Here is a 23,899-nt window from a genome sequence, read left to right as displayed (position 1 = left end):
GGGCTGCAAGCGCACACTGCTGGGTCATGTTGAGCTTCTTGTCAACCAGCACCCCAAAGTCTTTCTCCTCAGGGCTGCTCTCAATCCATTCTTCACCCAGCCTGTATTTGTGCTTGGGATAGCCCTGACCCACATGCAGGACTCTGCACTTGGCCTTGTTGAACTTCATGAGGTTTGCACAGGCCCGCCTCTCAAGTCTGTCAAAGTCCCTCTAGATGGCACCCCTTCCCTCCAGCGTTTCAACTGCACTGCACAGCTTGGTGTTGTCAGCAAACTTGCTGAAAGTGCGCTTGATCCCACTGTCCATGTCATTGACAAAGATGTTAAACAGCAGTAGTCCCAGTACTGACCCAAGGAACACCACTTGCCACTGATCTCCACTTGGACATTGAGTCATTGACCACAACTCTTTGAGTGCAACCATCCTACCGATTTCTTATCCACCAAGTGGTCCATCTACCAGATCCATGCCTCTCTAATTCAGAGACAAGGATGTCATACCGAACAGTGTCAAATGCTTCGCACAAGTCCAGAGAGATGACTTGGAGGTTTGATATTCTTTTTGCAAATGATTTGGGAATGTTATTCATGATTAGTGAGGTAATTAAAGAAATGAGTTTGGAGAAGACATTCAGCAATAAAGAAGAAAGCTATTCCCTTTAACTATTTTATGTACAAATTATATTTGAAACAGGAATATAGAGTACCTAATTACAGAGGCTTTGCTCATGATATCAGAGATTGGGCTAAGCTCAGATTTGCATTGTGTTCCTGTGTTTGCTTTATTTGTTATAGAGAACTAACATTGGTGATTCTTTTTAAGTGCTTTGAATAGGCTTAATTTTCAAAGGCTACATATGTTCTGCAGCTATGACTTGAATTCTGTTTTTTATGAAATCTAATTCTCTGTGACAGTTTAAAAAGAGATAAACTTTTTATGTAAGGTGGAGTTGAGGAAATGTACCAATGTGTGTATATGATGCCTATGATTATTGATCCAACACGCTGTTGTGACAACAGCAGATTTATAATTGCACCTTTCCTCCCAGCAATTTGCATGTTGCATTTTTACTAGTTGAAGCTGTCAAAGGCAGGACGGACCTGCATCGGGAGTGCTCACTTGCCTGGTGCATGTCTGCCAAACAAAGTACTCATTCACCAGTACAACACTCTGCAGGGTTGCAATGACAGACCAACAAACACCAAACTGTCTTAACTGGTTCCTTCTGCTGCTCAGGAGTTGAAAAAAACAATGGGAAAGCTGACCTGAAAAATTTTGGTGTTTTTTCCTCTCTTCAAGAACTAAGATCAGTAGTCTTTTACTGAGTCTGTTTGACCTCTTTTTTCAAAAAAGCCTGAAGCATCAGAAAATAACTCCCTACTAAAAACACACTACAGATAAACCTTACCCAATTAATAATTCACATGTAAAATATCAAATAAAATGTTGTAGTTGTTAAAAAAAACCCCACAACATTATGCATCCAGGCAATTTTGAGTATAGGGTTAAAAAAATAAAAAAAAAATTAATTAAATGCACTTGCAAGGCACCCAAAGTATCTTAACTCTGATCTGCAGTGACTTTACACCATGTGATTATGAGTCTTTGCGAAGATTAGAACTAGAAGAGTAGATCAGAAGATGAAGATTAGACTACTGAAGACAAAACCGAAGATTGGATTACTTTTTCAGTTTCTTCTTCCATTGCACTATTTTATATGAGTGAAATTCATCCTTACAGTAAGTAAATGTGAGACCACTTATGGTCCTCTCCAGAAGGGTATGTTCCTTCATTGCTCAGTTGTCTTATACCCATTATTATAATTAGAATGATATAATAATTAAGTACAAAAGCTGAAGGACCAAAGGCAACTGCATAAAGTCGTGGATTTCTCAACTAATTGTTCTGTAGTTCTCTGCTTAAACATTCTCAATTATTGTAGGTATTAATGGAGGATTTTTTAAATTAAGCAATGTGCTTTTCTTGAGTGGTAATTCTTCCAGAATGTTACTTTTCTAAATCTTTTAGCTAATAAGAGAAGCAGTCAGAATAGTTACAGCAAGAACCTTTATTCATACACACTGATTGTTGTTTAAGTAAGAAACCAAACCTGTCCCCATATGTTTAAAATTTAGACAGAAATGTTATTTCATTAAGACGGAATCTGACAGCAGGATCTGGTTGCAGAAATACTTATTGTCCTCATGAGTTTTGTAACTAATATCTACAATTATTTATTTGTGTAATGTGTCCTTTTTTAAAATAAAACATTAAGTCTGTTTCATTACAGGCACATGATGCGTTTAGTCAAGATTTTCCTTATGATGAATTCAGCAAACAGTTAAAAAACTGAGTACCATCTGTAGTTATTCCATTACAATGTGTTAAAATTCCCATTTTTTAAGTTTCAATTCCAAAATATGTTATTTAGTTAACCTACAGGAAAAAAATATGAAAGAAGTGTGCATACTGACTTACTACCAAGCTGAAGCACTGTTAGGATTTTAATGTTATCATTATTCATTGGAGTGAAAGCATCTTCTCAGCATCTCCTCTACACAAATACAGCATGAACGTGCTAGACATATCAGTAAACTATCACTCATAAAACTCAGGAAAGTTTTTTTTGGTAGCATATTTTCCTGAAATATATTTATTTAGGCTGTTCAAAACCTGTGTTGTTTCAGTAAGAAAAGACTAAAATAATATCTTCAATTTCAGTTATATTCATGTCTGGATAGGGTTCTCATGCAATATGTTATTTAATATGGCCAATAAATTCAGACTAGATCATCTAAATATTATCCATCACTTTCAGTATTTCCATGTATTTTGATACTGCAGAGTTTGTTTTTCCCTGTATCTCTACATGTTATAGCTGAGGTCATACTGATTTTTTAAAAACTCATTCAAATGCATATGAAATGTTTGTACCTATTGCTTTATTATATTTTAAAATAATTCACATAAAACTGGAAAATTATAGACAAATAGGAACTTAACTTTTTCCCTGTATTTACAGTACATATTTCTACCACTAAGGAAATGTTTGTCCAGGTTCTCAGTTGGTTTGCTCAGCTAAGTAAATCAGCCTTGGTTCCACTGAATTTTCTTAACCTGTATGTATATATTTCAGATCAGGATCTAACCCACTTACTCTTGTAGCAATTAGAGCAAGACATACCATCAATACCCAGGATAATCTGTTGACTTACCCTTTCACCAGGGTCACCTGGAGGACCAACAGGACCTTGTAGACCTGGGGGACCTGTAAGACCCTATGGAAAATTAATGACATTGTTATGCTGAACACTTGCAGCATTTTTGAACTAATTTTTCTCCTGAAAATTAGGTTGAACATGTATTTGGATAAAATAATTTATAAAGCAGCATATTTATTTTTTTTACATGGATTTATAGTCAACATTCAAAAGTTTGATTTTCATGTGTGCTCAGCTTGTAGCATACTGTCATTGAAAATGCTGGAGATGATCCTTTTTTATTCCCTTGTAAAAATGCTAAGCCAAATATACTATTTAGGAGTTATAACAAGACCAACACTAATTGTGTTAACTCATAAATACCAAACACAGTGGATAAATCAAATACAATAAAAGGAAATTGTTATTCTACTTACAGCAGGTCCTCTTGGTCCCGGTGGTCCTTCAATGAGCATACCCTAGGGGGGATGAAACAAGATACTAAAGTTATTGTGTCTTGGAGGAAAATATAAAACATCTTTTTAGTTGAACTACTAAAGTTAACGTTTCTTGGTGTTTTGATAAACTTTTATGGCGATCTTCTGTCCAGTTACTAGAATTAGAATCTGAATTGTGTCATTTTAAAAGTAAGACTTACAGGCTGAAGGGATCTCAGTACCCGATTCAAAATAACATATTTTTTTTTTTAGATTTTAATTAATGCTATTGAAGAATTTGATGTGAATAACTCTGGCCATTTCTATTTTGTGGGTCCTATAGCACCTCCTAGCTCCTTTTCTTGAGTGCAGATGCTAGTCCAAATTCTAGTGCAGGGTAAGACCTGCAAATATATGGTTCTCACTTGTACTTGACTTTCCATAGGTAGGAGGACTGGACAAACAAGCTCAAAGCTAGCTGTAGCGAACTCCAACAATGCTGGAGATTGGCAGTGGATACCTCTTCAGTATTATGGATGTAAACTAAATGTATCTTGCAATGGTTTAAAAAAACCATGCATTTTATGAGCTAACACACTCTGAGCTTCTTCACAGATCATGACGGAGAGGTCACAATCTTGACTTGTAATTTGCTCATTATTGTAGTGCTTTAACTTTGGTGATCAGTAACTTAACCAAATGCTGATACTGGGATAGGAACATAGAATTAAGAAGGACCTTCTGAATCACAGAATCCAGACATTTGGTTTTTAGGTAACAATCACACAACATAGTATTTTATCAGGCTTCAACTTAAGCGAATTTTTCCCTTGATATTTCTGTACCTAAATTTCTATGAAATAAAAACCACATTAAATTTTAATTTCTGTTTGTCACACACGTATTTGAAAGCTGTCCTTGAAAATTCTAGAAGAGTAAAGCACACTGGCATTCAAGTTCTGCTAGACAGTATAAAATGATTATTTATGTATAATCTATGTCTTTTTAAAAATTCAATTACATTTTAGTTTCTAACCATCAAACATGATGCTACAGTATAACTTTGTTCTACTATAAAAGCCGTTTGGTTACTATACTACTATTTAAAGATGAAAAAAATTCTGTAAGCTACTGACCCATTATCATGCTTATGACTAAGTTGTAACCTCTGAAGAAAGTATTTAATTAAACTTCTCAGTAGCTTGATTGCACCAGCCCAGGTTTAAACATACAAGCATTTATTTAACCTTTCAGACAGACCTCCTTGCCTTGCTGAAACGTGTAGTTACAGAATTACCTGCGCCTAAGCTGGAAGCTATCTCTGTAGGTCTGTCCAAACTGTAGTAACTAAAGGCCTGAAGAGCAGATTTCTTCTCTGTTTTCCTCTGTGCAAGATTCTCCTCATTTTAAGGAACATGGGGTTAGTGCTTTGTGTAACTGGAAGAGAAGGCTGAACAGGCTACTGTCTGTTACCACTGTTATGCTGTCCACACTGCAGGTGATTGCTTCAAAGATCGTGGACAAGGTTATTGCCATCCTATCATGAACAACACAGTTTGATCATGATGTACCAACAGTGTACCTATGTTATATAGTACTAAAGAAAAACTCACCCACATATGTACTTACAGGTTCAATCACAGCTGGTTCCCCCTTTTGGCCTTTTTCTCCGTAAGCCCCATGTCCAGTCACCTGGCCAGTAAAAACAGCCCCCAAAATGAAAATAAGTAGAAGGCCTAAAGACCTGGTACAATAAAGAACTGCAGCAACCTGTAACTGAAAGCTAAAGCTGGAACTGATCTGTGCTATGAGAAATAAACAAACTATATCAATCAAAAATATTTAATACCTGAGAAATGGAAAGTGCAAAATCTGCATACATATTTGTCAAATTATTGGATATTGTCAATTTGTTCGTTTCCAATGAGATGCAATAGTTTGCAGGACATGGTTTGCATTAGGACTTTGGATTTAGAATCTAAAACTTCTGTGTGCAAGTCACAAAGTTGTTTCTTTTCTTATTTGAATGGACATATTCTTGGCAATTAACAATGATTCTTCATGGCTTTCTGAGTTAAACAAGCCTAAAGTAAGCTGGAAAGAAAGATCCCTTGGTCCCATATAGACAGTACCCTTCACGTTCCTAATTCATTAGATGTCCACAACATGTAAATTAGTCTGAGAAGAGTCTGTGACTTCATGGTATAAATGGGAAAGGAGCTAAGTGACACTGTAGACATTAAATAATATTTCATGGACAGCCAGTTAGGCCTCCTAACTACATGAATTAGCATTAACTACAACATTATTTTTGGATCAGTTCTATGGGAAGGTTTGCGTTCAGGATTAAGATAACAGAAGTGTCTAAACCAATAGGTCAGTAACACATGCTAATGGCAGAACACAGATTCAAGTTTCAAACAAAGAATTATTTTTTTTTGTCAAATTTTGAGATACTTATTTCTCTTCAGAAGTACCTCTCTTGATTGCAAACATAACCACTAGAAATTAAATTCAGCTCTGATAAAATGAAAATTTGAAATGCTTTTTTTTATTTCAGTCGAGTGATTCCACATTAACACTAAAATAGCTACAGATCTGGAAATGTTAAGGATAATGTTACAGTACTTCAATATGAAATATTTTGGAAAGGAAAAACAGATATATAGATTTATGGCCTGTGCATTTTTTATCGATTTATAAAGGCACAGGTGTCACTAGTAAAAATGCAGTAGTTCATTAAAATCCAGTAGCAAGAGGTATAGATAATTATGTTTTATTATATTAATTAAAAATAGTTGTAAAAAAATGACATAAGGTCTCCATCTTTGGAAATACTGCCCCTTTTTTTGAGTTTCCAGATACCGAATGCTTTTCATCTTGCCTTTTTTATCTAAGGTAGAACTTCACTTGTTCTAAATAAATCCATATGTCAACAGAAAATGATATGATATCTCTGGTTCAACAGATGAAATTTATAATAAAGCTGACACAGGTCAGAGCCTGGGTTCTAATTCAAGCTTCCCGATTCCTTCAGTTTTGTAGCAAGGCATTTTAAGTTGAAATTTACACCAGGGGATAGAGTCTACACAGTCATTTGCTTAATGCAGGCACAAATGGTGCCTTATGGGCTCTTTGCTTTGCAGATAATCTGACCTTTTCTGTGTCATTCTGCCACACTGTCCCCATCTGGGCTAGAAGGAAAAAAGTAAGCTTGTATCACATTGCATAGATAAGGATCATTAAAAAATACAATGACCCCAACAGGGTTTAGAAAGTAGTGATAAATGAAATACAGAAGTATGGGTTTCAAGGTTGGCAGAGAAAAGCAACCTCACAGCATTTGCTGTTATTTCTTGGATCCTTTGTAAACTGAAGTATTGAGTTTGTGAGGATAAAATAAAGATAAGACTGAGCAAAAACTAAAAACAAAATTCTCCTTTCCTACTATACTCAGAACCTTCCCAATTAAAAATCTGAACAGGGATTAATTTTGCTTCCAGTCTTAGTTATATTAGTTTTCTTTGCAGCTTCCACAGTCCAGCAAACTGGTAAATGAGGAACTTGGCACAACTAAAGGAAAATTAAAGCCTTGCTGTCAAGCCTGTGATTAAGTCAGAGAGAAAGAGAAAGCTATAAAACACAAAAAAGAGCATGATTCACAGGATCCACCATGTCATCCTATCTTCCTTTATATATACTGAGCTGTTAAATCACTCCTGCAAGGTCATAAACCTGTCACCATTGACTAAGTTGATTTCCACAGAAGAGTTCAGACCTCCATTTCCCACTCATGAACATTCTCCTTGGAAAGAAGCAGAAGCCATAGGATTCTAGACACTTATAGGCATTTCAATTTCTTAGGGTAATCATATAAAAATATTAATTACAGTACTTGCACTGCGTTAGAACTTGTATTCTTTCCAGCTTTAGCTCTAGTTTAGGAAGATTTTTAAAACTGTTCATTGTATCATTTATTTTTGGAATTCCACCTCTTCTTTCCTTTCCTTTCCCTCCCATCTTCAGCTGCCTTGGTCCCTTCACCAAAAGAGACAAAACCCTTGTATTCAATAAAAATAAAAAGTTCGTGACTGCTAAAACAAGAGGATGGGCTTGATCCAAAGCCTATTAAAAGCAAGAATATATCTCAAAAGCAGCTCTGGATCAGGGTCTGTACAGTTCTGAGACTGTATAACTATAGAAGAATCACTAAATTAAATTAATCTGCATTATGCCTCCAATCAACTTACGCTTGTTTCCGTGATATCGGTCTCTGCAGGAACACCTGGACCAAACTCCTCATTAGTGGAATCAGTTGGTTTCTCTTCATATTCCTTATATTCATAAAAATCATATTCGCCTAAATCTCCATCTACCAGCAGATCAGATTCACTGAGGTCTACTCCTCTGCTTCCATATTCAGTTTCCTCATTTTTTTTATCATAATCCTCTCCAGTTATGTATTCTTCAGCAAATACTTCTTCAACAGGATTTTGCTATTCACATCAGTAGCAAAGATTTGGGAATAGGAGGAATACGTGGGTTATTGTTAGTAAAGCAATGTAAGCATATGCTGATCCACCATGATGACATGTCAAAGGAAGAAAGAACAGTAGAACTACAGCATATTGTCTTTTAATTAGAGTCTGAAGGAGGGGAAGTCCAGCCTTTCAGAGTAATTAAAAGATCTTTGTATAAGTAGTACAAAGAAATAATGCTTTCATAGGCTTTTTTTTAATTATTATTTCCAGAAACATTGAATTCAATATACCCAGTATGCTATGTGTACTGTTTGCTTAATGTTACTGTAGTGCCAAATATAGCTTAATTTTCCTGCTTGGTTTCACACTTGCAAGCATTCATGAATCAACATATGCACTGCAATGAGGCAATGAGCAGTGAATAAGTTCAGACATTTTTACAATAACAATGAAGAGGAAGTGCAAGCATCACTTTAGTTAAGCTGAACTTTCATTATTTTGCATCTATAAATACCAATGATGAGTTAAATGTTTCAACTTCTTTTCTAGATGATTTTGCAGTTAATTTATCACTCTAAAAGTCATGGTTCATGTCTGTCATGACAATTTATGTTTTTTGCCTGAGTCAAATTCCACCTGCACAACCCAGATTAATTTTAACATTTATGAAATCTAAACTTTCATATTTAAGTATGTAAACTGTCAAACCAAGCAACCAACTTAAAAGCATCAAAGCAGTTTAAAATAATGGTATATTTGTGATGTACAAAACCATTTGGGGGGGGTGGCAAAAAGAATTGCTTTATTGTGTTACAGAGGTCTCTTGAAAGGATAATTTTGAAAGAAGTCAAAGTTTAGATATTGCTAATATGAGATGGGTATTCTAGATGGTCAGACAAAATGAACCAGTACAGTCTTAAAAAACATATTGAGAAGCTAATCAACATCCAGAGTAATTACATATATTTTGATTTAATCCTGATATTAAAATATACTGCAATTACAATGGAAGGGTAGATTCTAATTTAAGAGTTGCCTAATTCCATTAGAGGAGTATGACTTTTGCCTTACAGCTAGAGTAAATGCAGATCTGAACCAATTATAAGCCAAATTTTGCCTTTATGTAGAACTGTTCTCACTAAGGAGAGCATTTAGTGCTTTGAATATACCTCATTACAACTGTACAATTGGCCTATAATTGTCCAAGAAACAGAATGATTTAAATATGCCTCTGTCAATCAACTTGTACGAAGTAAATATGAGATTTAACACAGGAAGAGTTTACAGTAGAATAAGTAAAATATACCTTAATTTGCCTTCACTTTCCAAGATACATAGGAGGAAAACCAAAATAACAAATGAGGACACTTTTTCTCTTCAATTTTTTTTTGGGGGGGAGGGGGCAGCACAGTTTTGTACATCTTTGAAGCAACATATCTTCATTTGAAATTAAAATGTAAAAGAAAAATGAAAACAATATTTCTTATATTCAGCCACCATTTTTCTAAATTAGCATTAATATGCAGAAATTAATCAACATTGGCTTAGGTGTAGTAATCTTAAAATAATGTTTAGGCTTGTCATCACAGCTTTCTAAAAATGTGGTTTCTAACAGAAGTCAAAATAATTTTATCTTTTTTGACTGTTCAAAATACAATGTTTCATTTGAATAGAACCTCAGTGAAAAGCAAATAATTTGTTTTCATTAGCTGAAGAACTACTAAAAGGAAATGACAGCTTCTGACTCAACTTCAATATGCTGCTATGGTTGCAGCCTTTCTTTGTCTTGTGCTAGGCTTATTTTATGCTGCATCTTATGAATTACAGGAAAAAATTAGAGACTTCACTTCCTATAAGATCAAGACTATGTCTAGTATTTAAGCTAGTTTATACTAGACATAGTTCCATTCATATCCACACTGAACGCAACCCTGCATTCCCACACCATATATCACTGAACGATCTCCAGAATCATGAACTCTGCTCTCTAAAGATTTGGCAGATATCTACAGAATTAATGGGAGATCTGCCCAAGAAAATAGGTTCTGATATTGGCTGAGAAAGCATAAAATCACATTAAATGCCGTTATAGGTATGTATATATACACAGATGGACATTCATACTTTTAAAATGTGTTTGTGTTTTTTTAATCATTGACACCTAGTGGGCAAGTATTTTTGCCTATCATTTTCTCAAGAGTCCTTATTACCTCATTTGCTTCAGTAGTCCTGGAGGGAGCTTCTGTCTGAGGCCCATAATCACTTTCAGCTATGCTATACTCTTGAAATCCATCAACAATGTTTGCCTAGCATAAAAGAAAAAGTACATTAATTAAAAAAAAAAAAATCCTGTAGGAAAAATTCAAGAGGTATCACTTTTATCCAGGTTATAATATTAGCCAGATGAATTCATCTAGTGGGGTTAGGTATACGTTTTCTTATTATCAGAGATCTTCCAGTCTTGGCCTGGGAAAGATCTTGATTATTTCTTGGCTACCTTTACCCCTAGTTTGCCTTTTGCTGCTGCTTGATAACTTTTCTTCTTCTTGGATGCATATTTCTCAGATTTTTTTGTTGTGGCCTTTTGGGGTTTGTCCTTTGAGCTAGCGGCCACTGTCCTCTTCTTCTTTTTGACCATGGCTTTCTTTTTCTGCAAACGTTATGAAAGATGGAATGGGAAAACATAAATAAAATGAAAAGAAAATTGAGAAAGCATGAATGAAAGAAGGGCAATGAAATGTGAGATGAATGCTGTCAGCTGTGAGACCTTCCATCTCTAACTGAAAGCAAGTATTATAGCTACAGAGCAAAGAAATGAGTGAAAAGAAAACATTAAACTTATATACAGAAGACACAAACTGACAAACCACGTGGTAGGGGACAGCTGGACACCACACAACAAACAGATCAGACTTTGTTACCTCTGTTTGTGCTACTGTCTCTTCAAACAGTGGGGGTCCCTCTGTTACAGAATCAGTTTCTTTATAATCTGCATCCCCATACTCATAGTCATATTCGATAAAATCTTCTGGTGTGTACTACATTGCAAATGGAAAAATATCAGGCATTCCCATGTTAGTGGTAGCAAATTAGATTAGCAATACTGGAAAGCATCTTAACCTTTACTTAGGAGTAAAGCTTAAGAAAATTAAGGTAGTATGAACAATTCAATATAGAAATTATATTTTTTCCTCCAAATGAATAACTTATTTATTTCAAAGCATGACACAAAAGTAATAAAAAAGCAAGTAGTAGTGCCAGGAAAAAACTCTCTTTTATTGGACTGCACAGAATAAACAACTATAATTCTGATTACTGGGAGCACTGACTGATCTTTGTGAAATCATATATTTATTTAAATTTTAAATTGCAAATAATGCTGATTTTTACCTATACTCTTTTACCTGTACTTTTTCAGGTAACAAGAAGAGTGGAGACATGCCAGTACCTGACATGAATAGGGTAAATAATTACACATACAGGAAAGAGGCCACAACTCACAAATAACCATGGCTATCCTCCTCCTGTTTGCTGAAGAGTTCTCAAAACCAGTGCAGTTCCATGGTATACGTTGCCTGAGCAAACGCTTCACTGGTATCATTTCATTTAAAGGTCAGGTCCTCAGCTGCTCTAAGTTGCTCCATAGCTCTGTATCTATAACTAGTTTCAAATGAAGATTTGGGCCACAAAACTTTTAGAAGAGAAAATGTGTTTAGAATTGGCTTGTGTAATGTGAACACAATCTAGGGAGCCAGGAACGCTTGAGCTGTAATCTTGGCTGTGCCGTGAAGACACTGGTCTAGATATTCTGTGTACCAAGTACTACTCATCATGGCTGAGAAAAGAAGGCTCCTATCAATGCTTGAAGCTACAGGAACTTGTGGTCCTGTAAATTAAAGCAGTCTCATGGCTGCTACCAATTCTTTTTACATCCTCAGGGAGCCAAAGGAAGGTGGAATTGTGGCCAGAATCTGGCCACGTGTCTACTTTCCCTTGTTTAGGAAGAAATACTCTAGTGTGCCTCATGTGAGCCTAGCCACTTCTGAAATCTCCTCTCTCCTGTTACAAGCCAGTGTCACTGTCTGTAATATGAAGATAGTATCTGTTTGTTTCATTAGATTGCTGAGGGGATTAGCATGTTACACTTCCAAATGACTGAGGATTCATAAAAGTCCTAAGCATCAGAATCAGGAGATAGCCATTTTAGAAGAAATTATAAATGAGGTTAAAACAGATCTCCATATTTAAAGATATATTCTACCACGTGACCAAATTACTGGTTTACCTGTTTTCTCTAGCAAGGACTTTTGGTACAGTTCTTGTACTCATGATTTTAGTGCACAGAAAAAAAGGAGAAGTTGAGTTACTCACAAAGTATGTGACTAACACTGAAAGGCTTTAATCACTTAAAAATTCCCTTACATGGGTTTCTGTTACTTCACTCCTGTGACTCCTCAGATTCCTACTATGACAAATATCTTTTCTTAAAAAGAAGATACAGATTTTTTTAATAAGATGCTTTTTGTTTGAATGTCCTTTTGATTATTTCTACACCCATGCACATATAACTTGGTTAGTCATAAGACTTGATAAACATATAGAAAGAATGTAGTATACTTTTGGTAATTGTCCAAAATTATATTGCACATTAATAAGAAACTTCAAGCTACACTTAAATAACAAACCATTTATCATTTTACGTGGAGAATATCTTCTCTGTGAAGTATATTGGCACTTTATATCTGCCTGTTATATAACGTAAACTATGATTTCATCAGTGGTATCATCAGCATTACAGAAATAAGTTGATTCTATCTATACTTTTCAAATTCAGCAGCATTTTAGACTTACACTTGGTAAGAAAAAAGTAATTATTCTCTCCTTGTACAGCAAATTAAGATTCAGTCCTAATCCCAGTGAAGTCAATGGAACATCTTTGACTTGTAAATGGTATTGTCCAAGGGCCTCATGGGCAGTGATGATACATTTTTACAGATGTGGAAATGTATAAAAACATGTTTGCTGGCCTGTATAGTTCTGGAAATGCAACTCAATACAACTTTTTTCTAATGAAGTATGACACTGACATCCAGAAAAGAAAACACAGTAACAAGTTTCTAGGAGACCATAAGCAGTCACATAAAGGAAGTAAAGAAATAACTACATGGATAAACCCCGCCCTTTGGAATAGCTACAGAAGAGCACTGAAATTGCTGTATTTATTTAAAAATTACAAAAACGTGTGCAAATGCATAAAATCTGATTAGTTTATCTTCTGTCAAGAAGTCTATGGAAATTAGGTTGATCTACAAGAAAAAAATGTGTTCTTTAGTGAATATACCTCTTCAAATTCAGTCATTCCATCCTACTAGTGACAGCCCATTACATACCTTTAAATGCTTCCTCAGCCAAACAACATGAATCAAACACTCTCTATCTAACTTTTATTGGTACCAAAATAATTGACACTACCCATGTTAAATATTATCTAGTATCTTAAGGGATAGGTGAGGGAACTTCTGGGAGAGAATTACTGTTTCATTAGCTGGACTTAACTTTAAATATGCTGTTAGGATTTTGTCTTATTAAAAAGGAATCTATTTATTAAGTATTGTAGACCTCTTTTGAAACTGGAAGCATTCATTTTGACCAACTAACATTAAAATATCACTCTGTGGTGCTCAGTATTACAACTGGTTTTCAAATCTCTGTAGTATGGCTTTCCTCAAGGTAAGCTGAATGGTTATGCTGAATTGTGCCAACAATGTGACTAATAAAATTACAACAGTGGGTTACAAAAAGTTCTTCAGAGGCCATAAACTAAATAGAAATGTTGACTGGAAAATAAAAAGAAAAATATCTGTGCCAAGTATGTTAGTATTAAAAAAGAAAGTGGTGAATAGATTGATATTTGTGCTAAGATCTGCCAGAGGCATAGTTTGGAAAGCCAGACATTTATGAATGAGAACTAGAAAACTCTCATGCAAAAAGGCATGAGTATGTGGAAAGATCTATTGCATCATGCATAACCATGTAGAAAATACTTTTAGGTATTGTGCTTCGCTCATTTCTATTAAAGAAAACGAAACTTTCTTAACACATGTAAAATATTATTACAAATACAGTGGTACATTTGGTTGCAACCGACAAAGAACAGGAATAGATGAGAAGTGGGGAATGCCAGTTGCCATGCTGGAATCAGATTACTGCCAATCGAGTGAAGATCTTCTCCATGGATTTTTTTCTTCCTTTTTAAGAGCACAGTATCAGAGGGGTGTTATGGAAATTCTTGAACCTACAAGCTAGGACATGGGGCCACCATGCTGAAATCATATTCAAGTAGTTTCTAAGTGGCAGTACTTTGTAGTCCCCCTGGTACAAGGGGGAATATGTAGTAGCCGTAAACTTCCTACATAGAAAGACCTTATTCTTAGCAATCTTCCTTTCCAGATGTTTCTGATAGACCAGCAACCCTACACTTTCACACCAGCCAATAAACAGAGAGAATATGTTTTGTACTGTACTGCACAGGTCCTGTTCCAATTAGTGAAATACAGATGCAAAATCTTCCAGGTGTATTTCCTGAGCCAAAATCTGTCCAGATAAAGGAATGCATCTCTATATCCCTAACTGGTGTAAAGATATAAATTAGAAATATGATTTACTCCACAGTTTGATTTTATCAACTCAACCTCATAAAGGCTTTTTTAGATGAGACTATGAAGACTGACGAAGGAGTGGCCAGTTAAATGAGGGCTAAATTCACAAACACCAGGAACAGATTTAATGGAGTGAATACTGGGGCTTTAGTCACCTGCTATGAAGCTGGCATCTTGCACTTACTCTGCCATTAACAGTCAAGATCCCTTCTTTTTCTGGAACTACACAACTACAAGGTCACCTTTATCAGAAAGGTGGTATGACCCACTCAGCCTGAGGCTTCAACAGACCTTGAGAAATCTGCCTTCACATTTTGGATGCTAACATTTCTGGGTGCAAAACCCATGCCATCTCAGGCTGTGCTATTAGTTCACAGAAGCTAGGGCATTCAAAGAAATCTGTCATGGTTGCACTGCTAAACAAAGGAAAGAGAATAAGTAGACTCTAAAATATAGGAGAAAGCATCTAGAATTTCAAAATTAATGCAAATGGAAAAGTATTTTCTGCCACTTCTTAAATTTAGTCAAGACTACTAACTCCAGCAAGAAATCAAAGCAGGGAATGAAAGCAAGTATGACAGATGTGAATAATGTAGTTGAAGAGAGCATCATTTGTTTTGTTAGCTATATACCAAAGGAAGATATTATTGACCAGGAACACAGCCAGAGAATCAAGAAGCTGGAATGGGATTTCGAGGGGCATTCAACTTGTGGATCATTCTGATGATCCTTCTATGAGTGCAGAATTAACCAAGTGCAAAATATACCTACCACAGCTGTGCAGCATAACTTCAATCCTGATCAAGAGACTTGTCTATGAGAGTTTACTTAAACCGTGATACTGATAGATAATGTTACAGATGGTTAAAGATCTGAGACAACAAAGATGAGATTCATCAAGTGCTCAAAGCAATAGCAAAATATATACAACTGTATTAACCTCCCCAGTGATTTCCCATGAATTGGGATTGATCCAAAATTATATCTTCATCTTGGACAATAGATGGAACTTGGTGAGAGGTTTCAGCTAAGAGACGTCAGGTAAGGCATACTTCAAATGTGATGAAATTTTCTGTTGTTTTTCTTTCTTTTCCTGCAAGACCACCAATAGTTACAGAACAGCCATCCTTGTAATGAATATTGCATATGACTGTTTTCTTACAAATGAAAGGAAGAATAAAACCTGCTGTTTCTTGATGGGAGAAAATCTTTCCACTATGACCTCATGCTTTTTTTTACCGGAGTGATTATATTACACTACCAGATCATCATGCAATTCCAATTAAAGAGATGAACTGTTTTCTTCATCAGATGAATTTTAGAAGCAGAAGATCAGCAGCATGCAAGGCTTATTTCAACTGTGGAATGACAAATATTCTGAAGACAGGCTTACTTTGAAAACGGATTCTTCTGCTACGCATACTCTAAAAACCTACCCACCCAATTCCAAATGTACACTTTAGCAATTTTTGGGTTACCTTTCCAAATTACAGCCAACTAATAATCTAAATCCTAAACCTAAGAACTGTCATAAACTCAATTTTTCCAGTGCCTAAAGACTATATTGAATCATCTAGCTAGCTAAAGAGGCAAAGATGACTTTGAAACATTCTGGGCCTGCTAATACTTTTTTAAATGCAATAAAATAAAGAATATCAAGCAAAATGAGAGTTTTAAAAATCAGATGTGGTAATATAAATAAACAAATGGTAGTATACGTCAATCTTAGGGCACAATGAAGTTAGACTTAAAAAATGGCTTCTTCTACCACACAGTCCTTATACTGATCATAAAAGTGAAAAAAATCAAGGAGATAATCACAAAATCTTCAACTTCCAAAGAAAGCCTTTGTCAAAAGGAGAACAAGTCACTTAAGGTTCTTTATTAACTGCTTAAAGAAAAAGTCTATATATCTATACAAAGAAAAAGAGAGCTAGGAAAATCACTATTTTAAACAACTCATAAGTTAGGTAACTGCTGTTCTAAACATGACATTAAACACAAAATTAAACATGAAAATAATTATCTTTCTGTATTCTTCAGAAAACTAGTCTTTCTGATCAGCCAAACACCTGAAAGGACATTAAAATAACACAGTCTAAGGATGCCTGAAGCCTCTAAGTCAACGTATCTGGGAGCCATTTGCACCTTTACTTTACCAAGTTCATTTCATTAAAGGCAAACATTTCATTTCTTCAAGTAATCCATTAATTTGGGATAGGTCCAAAACAAAGGAAGCAGAATTCCCTTGGGGAGCAATTTCTTTAGCAGAACTCAGACTCTCTAATTTATTGGGTTGCAGTAGATGAAAGCTTGATAGCTGGGTCCATTGAAAACTAGACCTAATGACACTAGAAAATATACTGCCCAACATCAAGGAAGATGAAGACTAGCTAGGTCTTCCCCTGCTCTGATTTCTGTGAGCTGGCCAAGCATATATGATTGAACTGGAATGGAATTGAATACATTTCTGTTTATAGTAGAAAGGGTTTTGAAAACTAGACAGAGGCCAGACTATTTACAAGGTATTAACTAAGAAAAGCATATCTTCCTTAGGAAAAGTAATCTTGATAATTCTAAAATATAATTTCAACCCTATATTTGATCCTTAAAACCTAATTATACATTCAGCATGAAACAAACTTAGTGATTACTGAATTAATCTTAAAGATCAGTATATATAAAAAAAAAACTCTGAAAAAACAGCAGAATAGAACAAAAAGCTTAAATAAAATCAACAAAATAAAAGACCCTTTGCCCCCAAAGACACTATTCAGCCAAATGGCCAATTTTCCACTAAGTTCATGACCTCTGCAATGTATCTGAATGGCTAGCACCAGTGGCTCCATAGTAATTCATCCTATCACTTAACTTCAACATTCAATGAGTTACTATGGAGCCACTGGTGCTAGCCATTCAGATACATTGCAGGGTTCATAAAGATACCATATTGCTAATGATCAGATTTAGTCCGTAAAATTCTATGATGGAAGGATAACAATCTAGTGCAGAAAAGTCACATTTCTCACTCATTTCCTCTCCCTATTTCCTACCAGCTCACTTGTTTGCAGCTCTTGGTCCCTTAGTTTGTCTGCTTTCTCTACGTAAAAACCCTCCAGAATTTGCAGTACGTAGGAAGATTTTTCATGGTCAAATGATTGTGACACTAGACAGAAATCATGCTAATGCACTATTCTAATTACTTTCTAAAGGTCTTGGCCAGTTCTCCACTTAATTCTTTTTATCCAAAAGCTATTTAATTGCAACAAACTGAATTCTCTAGCAACCCTCTCCTGACATAAGACAATAACATGCAACAAAATGAGTTATTTCAGGATACAATACATTTCCTTAAAAGATCTGGCAATCTCCTCCCTGTTGTAAATCGAACACTGACTTTTCTTTGCTTGGAATTTCTGAGAACTGAGAGTTGGCTCATCAAGTAATAATTTGGTTTGGTCCATTTGGGAAGCACTCTCTCTCCCTTGCTGTGCTCAAATCTGAACATTTTCTAAAATCAGATACTCTTTCTTTTTCCTCCAGAAGTAACTACAGATTCAGCACAAATTTTTTAAGCAACTTCTAGGCAACACCTTTCTGGTGTAGTGACTACTGTTGAGGTCATCACTCTCTACTTGACAAATTACAGAGATTCATACCTAGCTATTCACAAGCAAGAACAAGGACAACTGGTGCATATATCAATTAAAGCATGTCTTGAAGGTGGAAATAAATAATAATAAACAACAGAGTAAAGTGTGTATATCACTATTAATCTATTGCTTTCTCATTTTCAAATTTCAGACTGAATGACATCTGATGAAGTTGGAACAAAACACAAAGGAATAAAAGCATTCTGTACAGGAATGTCACCCACATGCATCTCTATTCTAGTGGCTTAGCCTGAACTGCCCACAGAAAGCCCCACAGTTCTGGCAAACAGCTAAGTTCAACAGAATTTTGTAGAGCCTGTATATAAAACATAGTTAAAGGTTATCCAGTTAAATAAACCCTGTTTAGACATATATCACAGTTACTTGAATCCAGAAAGGGACTGATATAATTAAAGTGGAAGTGGAAATACAGCATCCAGGTCAAAAGCTTACATCTTGAAGTCCTTAGGTCACTCCTACCTAAATGGAGAGGTGATGGAAGAGGATGCAGGAGGTTGACCATGATTTACGTAGGAGAATGGCATGGGGATCAGGATAGCACAGGTGAATGAACATGTAGAGAGGGGCAGAATTTAACATACATCCTCCCTTTGTAGACTGGCTAGGTCTACGTCTTTATTCACAGCTTGCTGTTTTTGTGAATTTCACTGTGAGATGTTTGATTCTTTCTGAGCTTTGTTTAGGGGAACCTCACTTAATTCAGGGATGAAGGGACCCTGCAAGTAAAAAGTAGGCATTGAAATCCTCTCTGTTGCATCACTCAAATCACATTTGTATCTGATACTAAGGTAAAAAGAAAATGAACAAGAAAAAGAAAATCTCAATGCAGCATTTAAGGTATCATCAATAAAGACACTTTGATTATACATCAGTGTTTAGTAAACCTACATGAGAGCAAAGTCAAGGTCTTAAGGCTTTGAGACAAACCCAAACATTTTTAAAAAGCAAATTTTGTACTCCTGATGTTGCAATGATGTGACATGCATCCTCAGGCTCATTTAATGGAAGATCACTACAATATATTCCTTCTTTTTTCCCATTAAACAGTTGGTAAATTATTTTTAGTCTAGATGAAGTCTCAGACCTTGTCCCCAACAAATGCATAAACAATTCTATCAGCTGAACTGGAACTATATCATATGGTGGAAACTAGTAGAAAAAGGGAAACAGAAACATTTAAGCCAGCACTACTATTGAAAGAAATGCCTCAAAACCTGCAATGTTGGGTAGGTGATTGTTTGCTCCTTTGCAGAAAGAAACACTGCCTAAAGCAATGAGGATTACACTCAGTTAAACAAAGTACTTTTGCTTTTAAATCTACATAATCTTAGCCAAATCTTTCTCTCTAGATGTTTCTTTAGTGGCCTAAAAATCATCCAACTTTTCAAAATAACTTCATTCCCAGGCTATGAACTTGCCAGGAGAATATAAAGGTGTGAGATATCAAGATAAATCCCATTCAGTTTCCTAGGTGGAATTCCACAGACATAATACACTGTTTTTCACTGACAAAAGTCAATCACTTCCTTTGGGTTTTGTAGTCAGTGCTGCAAACACACATTAATAGGCTCTGCAATCACATAATTTGCCTCTTTCCTCTAAACAAAGTATCAGTTTCTTATTCTGGTCTGCAATAATTCAAAGGCTCAGAGATGTAAGGCCAGAAGGGACTATTAGATCACCTTAACTAACTCTTGTATACTTTCAAACTTCTTACAGTCACCCTGTAACTCAGCCAACTAACGTATGAATGACATTTCCCAAAACTTTTACAGTTATCTATCCTTGGCTTGGCTTGAAGACATCTAGAGATAGGGCATTTTGGTAATTTGTTCTTTCAATCCTAAAAATTTGAATAGATCTGTTTCCTAACTGAAATTATCTAACTTCGTTCCCCACCCCCCACCCCCATTTGTCTACAGCTGGTATTTTCTTTTTGTGAAGGTTCTTTGAATATGCTAACCAAGCAGCATTTCAAGCTTTTGTCATTATTGATGACAAGACAAACACATTAAGACTTCCAACTCCTGTAGTCACAACAATTACGTACCTTTTATTTGAATAATCTTCATTTTTCCAATATTTGTTTTAGTGACTAACACCACGACCCTACGTGATGTTCCAGTATATGTTTCAACCAACAGCATACAGAGGAATAGCACTGCATCAGTGTTCTTATTCCTTTGTTTGCAAACCAAGACATGCACTGTATTTTTTTGCTTGTTTTGCATGGAGTGCTCATGTACAAACCATTTCCCTACTTTAATAACCAGAATCTTTTAAGGCTACTGTCCAACAAAAATTTTCAGCTTCTGCTGGCTTAAGCCAAAGCTGACACTGAAAGACACAGTCCTGCTTAGCCTTTAGCCCAGTGTTCTCTCTTCCCTCTTTCTGTCACAAGAGTTTGAGCGAAAACATGGAAGATCAAACAACGAAGTCAACCTAACTAAGCAGCAGTCTTTTCATGTTGGCTATCAACTTGATTAGTATCCTAGTCTGGTAGGTCATGTACCCACCAAATTTATTTTGCTGATATAACAGCAGATGAAGCCCACAGACGTGACAATCTTCTGCATACAGAAGGTTTTTTTGTTAACACATGCAAGGAGGCTGTATTGCAGTGTATATTTCCTAGTTCTTTATGTGTGCCCTGCATTTATTCCTTTTTCTTGTATGTATGTAACATTGCCTTTGGTTGTTTTATCATCATTATTTACTGCTCTGCAGTATCATGACTGACAAATTTTAATAGCATCCATCTAACACTCAATTCTGTATTGCTAACAATATAGAAATTTCTTAGTTTCTATGAAACTACTAAAACATTATTCAGTGATAGCTCTCTCTTTATAATAATTTCTGAAATAAGGTAGCCAGATTTGAATCCGTTTGTCAGGTACTTTTACCATACAAAGCCTTTTTTGTTGGTATTTTTTTTCCCCATTCAAATACCTTATATTGACAAATCAGAAGCTTTACAAAAGTCCAAGTCTATACATTCTATCAGATATAACTATCAAACTTGCAGTCTCCTAAAAACACGTAATCAGGCATTCTGAAATAGTTGTTTTCCATATAGACTGGCTGCAATTATATTTTTATCTTTTAAGACCTTCTTTAATTTTGCAATGAACAGTTAAAAAAAAATCACTGCTATCTTCTCTTTCTCCAGTACCTAAATAAGACTTGTTTCATCTACTTCTTTAAAATTAATTATCTATAACAAAAGATAACAAAGTAGTCTGCTTTAACAAGCTGCTTTTTTATCATTTAGCAGACAATTCTATAATTCTGGGCAAGTCAGTCATTTATTCTATTGCGTGTTCATTGCACTGGTAGCATTGCTGATAAGTACTCTTACACAACAGGTTAAACAGACCTGTTTGTGCTGGGAATATTCATACAAAGTTACACATATGAGCTCATGGATAGCAACAAGGAAATTGTGTCTTATTTCAGAAAGCAAAATAATTCAATCACCACTCAGAGCAATAAATGCAAGCAAACAGAAATGGCAGTTCTCCATTTTTAAAATCTTTTAGCTCTTTTCATTTTTTTTCAAATTAATTTTAAAATATCACACTGCAAATTAAGATCTATAATTTTATTTTTTTCTCTGTAGGTACTCCCACAAATGATATGTATTATCACAGGACAGAAAAATAGGCCTCAGGAAAACAAAAAAAACCCACTAACCTCAAGAGCATTTTTGCAATGGCTGCTGAATTTAACAATAAGATATTTACTGTCTCCAGTGGCAGCTTCATTAGGCTGTAGACGTTCTCTACTCAGAATGTGAAGGAGAACAGGGTCAATTGCTTGATTTTATGGTTCCCTTTCTTTGTTTGGTGCCTACAGACTGTTTTCAGTAGATGCACAGTATATAACTTGGAATTCTATGCGATGAGCGCATAACTGTATATGTGCACTTAGTTTTTATGGTTATGATGAGGCTTATTTTGATCTACAGGTGAGTGCTCTCAACTGATGCTCGTGTTAAACAGCTTTAATACAGTATAAACATAACATCTGACAGCAAGAGATTTAGCTAGTCATCTGTCACGGAGGGAATGTAATCCTTGGGCTACTTTATTCATATTCTACATACTTCAGAAACATTAATTTACACTGTAATAATTCACCAGTAGTCATTGCTAATAATTGAGCACAAGTATTCATTCTTCTTCATCTTGAATAGATTGAATCTACAGTCTGATCCCAACTAATTTCTGTGGACTCCAAGCCTTGTCCACATGCACTGGACTAAAGGACAGGAGCCATTATTGCCATCAGTGGTGGCCAGAGAAAGCAAATCGTTGCAATCTCTCTAAGCCATGTTAACTCCTGCTTAGGAGGTGAGGTGAGTTTGGAGGCAACAGTACTGCTACCTTAGTTAAAGCATTTTAAGTATTTAGATATATTCCTCTTCAAGAAAGAGACCAACGGATGATTTTAACAACCTCTTCGCACAAAGATCAGTTCATTAGATTGACTACTCTTCAGTCTTACTTCAAAGTAGAAAAGCACTAGCCTATTCAAACCTTCCAGGCCTTCACACAAGAAACAGAAAAAGAATCAGAGTGCTATGTAACGTAGCAGCAAAGCCCAGGAAAGTTCTCAAGCAAAATTTCAAATTTCTTTGAAATTAATAATAAGGGAAAAAGAATGTTTTTGTTATTTTTGTTATTTTGTTAATTTTATATTTTGTTCCCATAAAATATCAACAATGTGATTTCAGCGTATTCTGTTTTGAAATACAGTGCATGGAGATCCACATAGCCAGGCACACAGACAGAAGGTCCTGGGGTGTCCTCATGAAGAGACCAGACTCCATACACTGTAATGTAGCATAAAGGCCTCTGCCTGTATGTAATTGACTTTACACATCCTGAACTGTACCTCTGATGCAACAGATGTGGGAGTCCCTTTGAAATAAGTTCTGGGCCCTATGGACCTTAGTCACTTGATGACATAATTTTCAGTCAGATACAATAAATAGTAACAACAAATAAAATTACCATGTATTTAGGAAAAGTTCTGTCTAAAAACTGGCTCAAAGCAGGCATGTGAGAAAAATTCAGCGTTTTTTAATGGTGATCTCTTGAGCAGTCAGTAACAGTAACTAGTCAGATCACACACAGTTGAGTGCTGTCTGGAGCCAAGTTCAATTAAGAGTAGTTACATTTTGCAAAAGCTTTCCACTTCACACTGTTTGATGCAAGTATTTAGAATGTGTACAACAATACATACAACTGCTGACCCTCAGAGACCCTATCTGAGAACTATCTTGCCCTCAGTGAATTACTCAGTTTACGGCTGTGAGAACTGTCTACAGTAACAAATGGTTTCTGTAAACATTTTTTTTGTTTCTGGGAAAAAATCCAACCCTCTCTTGTCCCTGTTTTGTCCTTGTTGATATTTACCTCCTACGAGTGGAGCTGGCTGAA

At 35.6% G+C, this 23,899-nt stretch overlaps 1 protein-coding gene across 4 annotated transcripts in view; it reads right to left on the bottom strand.

Annotated features, from left to right (window-relative positions):
• The window catches only part of COL11A1 (collagen type XI alpha 1 chain), a 160,224-nt gene that overhangs the window by 97,750 nt on the left and 38,575 nt on the right, over positions 1 to 23,899 (bottom strand). The window contains exons 6-12 of one of the 4 annotated variants that reach the window (XM_013298969.3): positions 11,041 to 11,157; positions 10,623 to 10,769; positions 10,330 to 10,425; positions 7,889 to 8,134; positions 5,268 to 5,330; positions 3,639 to 3,680; positions 3,217 to 3,279 (exon numbers count right to left, since the gene is read on the bottom strand). In XM_013298969.3, the coding sequence (XP_013154423.2) occupies positions 3,217 to 3,279; positions 3,639 to 3,680; positions 5,268 to 5,330; positions 7,889 to 8,134; positions 10,330 to 10,425; positions 10,623 to 10,769; positions 11,041 to 11,157 (774 nt within the window). The remainder of the gene's footprint in view (positions 1 to 3,216; positions 3,280 to 3,638; positions 3,681 to 5,267; positions 5,331 to 7,888; positions 8,135 to 10,329; positions 10,426 to 10,622; positions 10,770 to 11,040; positions 11,158 to 23,899) is intronic. The other 3 variants (XM_055815615.1, XM_055815614.1, XM_005237267.4) reach the window with 3 other exon arrangements.

This window comes from Falco peregrinus, chromosome 10, assembly GCF_023634155.1.
Source record: "Falco peregrinus isolate bFalPer1 chromosome 10, bFalPer1.pri, whole genome shotgun sequence".
NCBI classification, from domain to species: Eukaryota; Metazoa; Chordata; class Aves; order Falconiformes; family Falconidae; genus Falco; species Falco peregrinus.
This window is presented reverse-complemented; position numbering and strand designations above follow the sequence as displayed.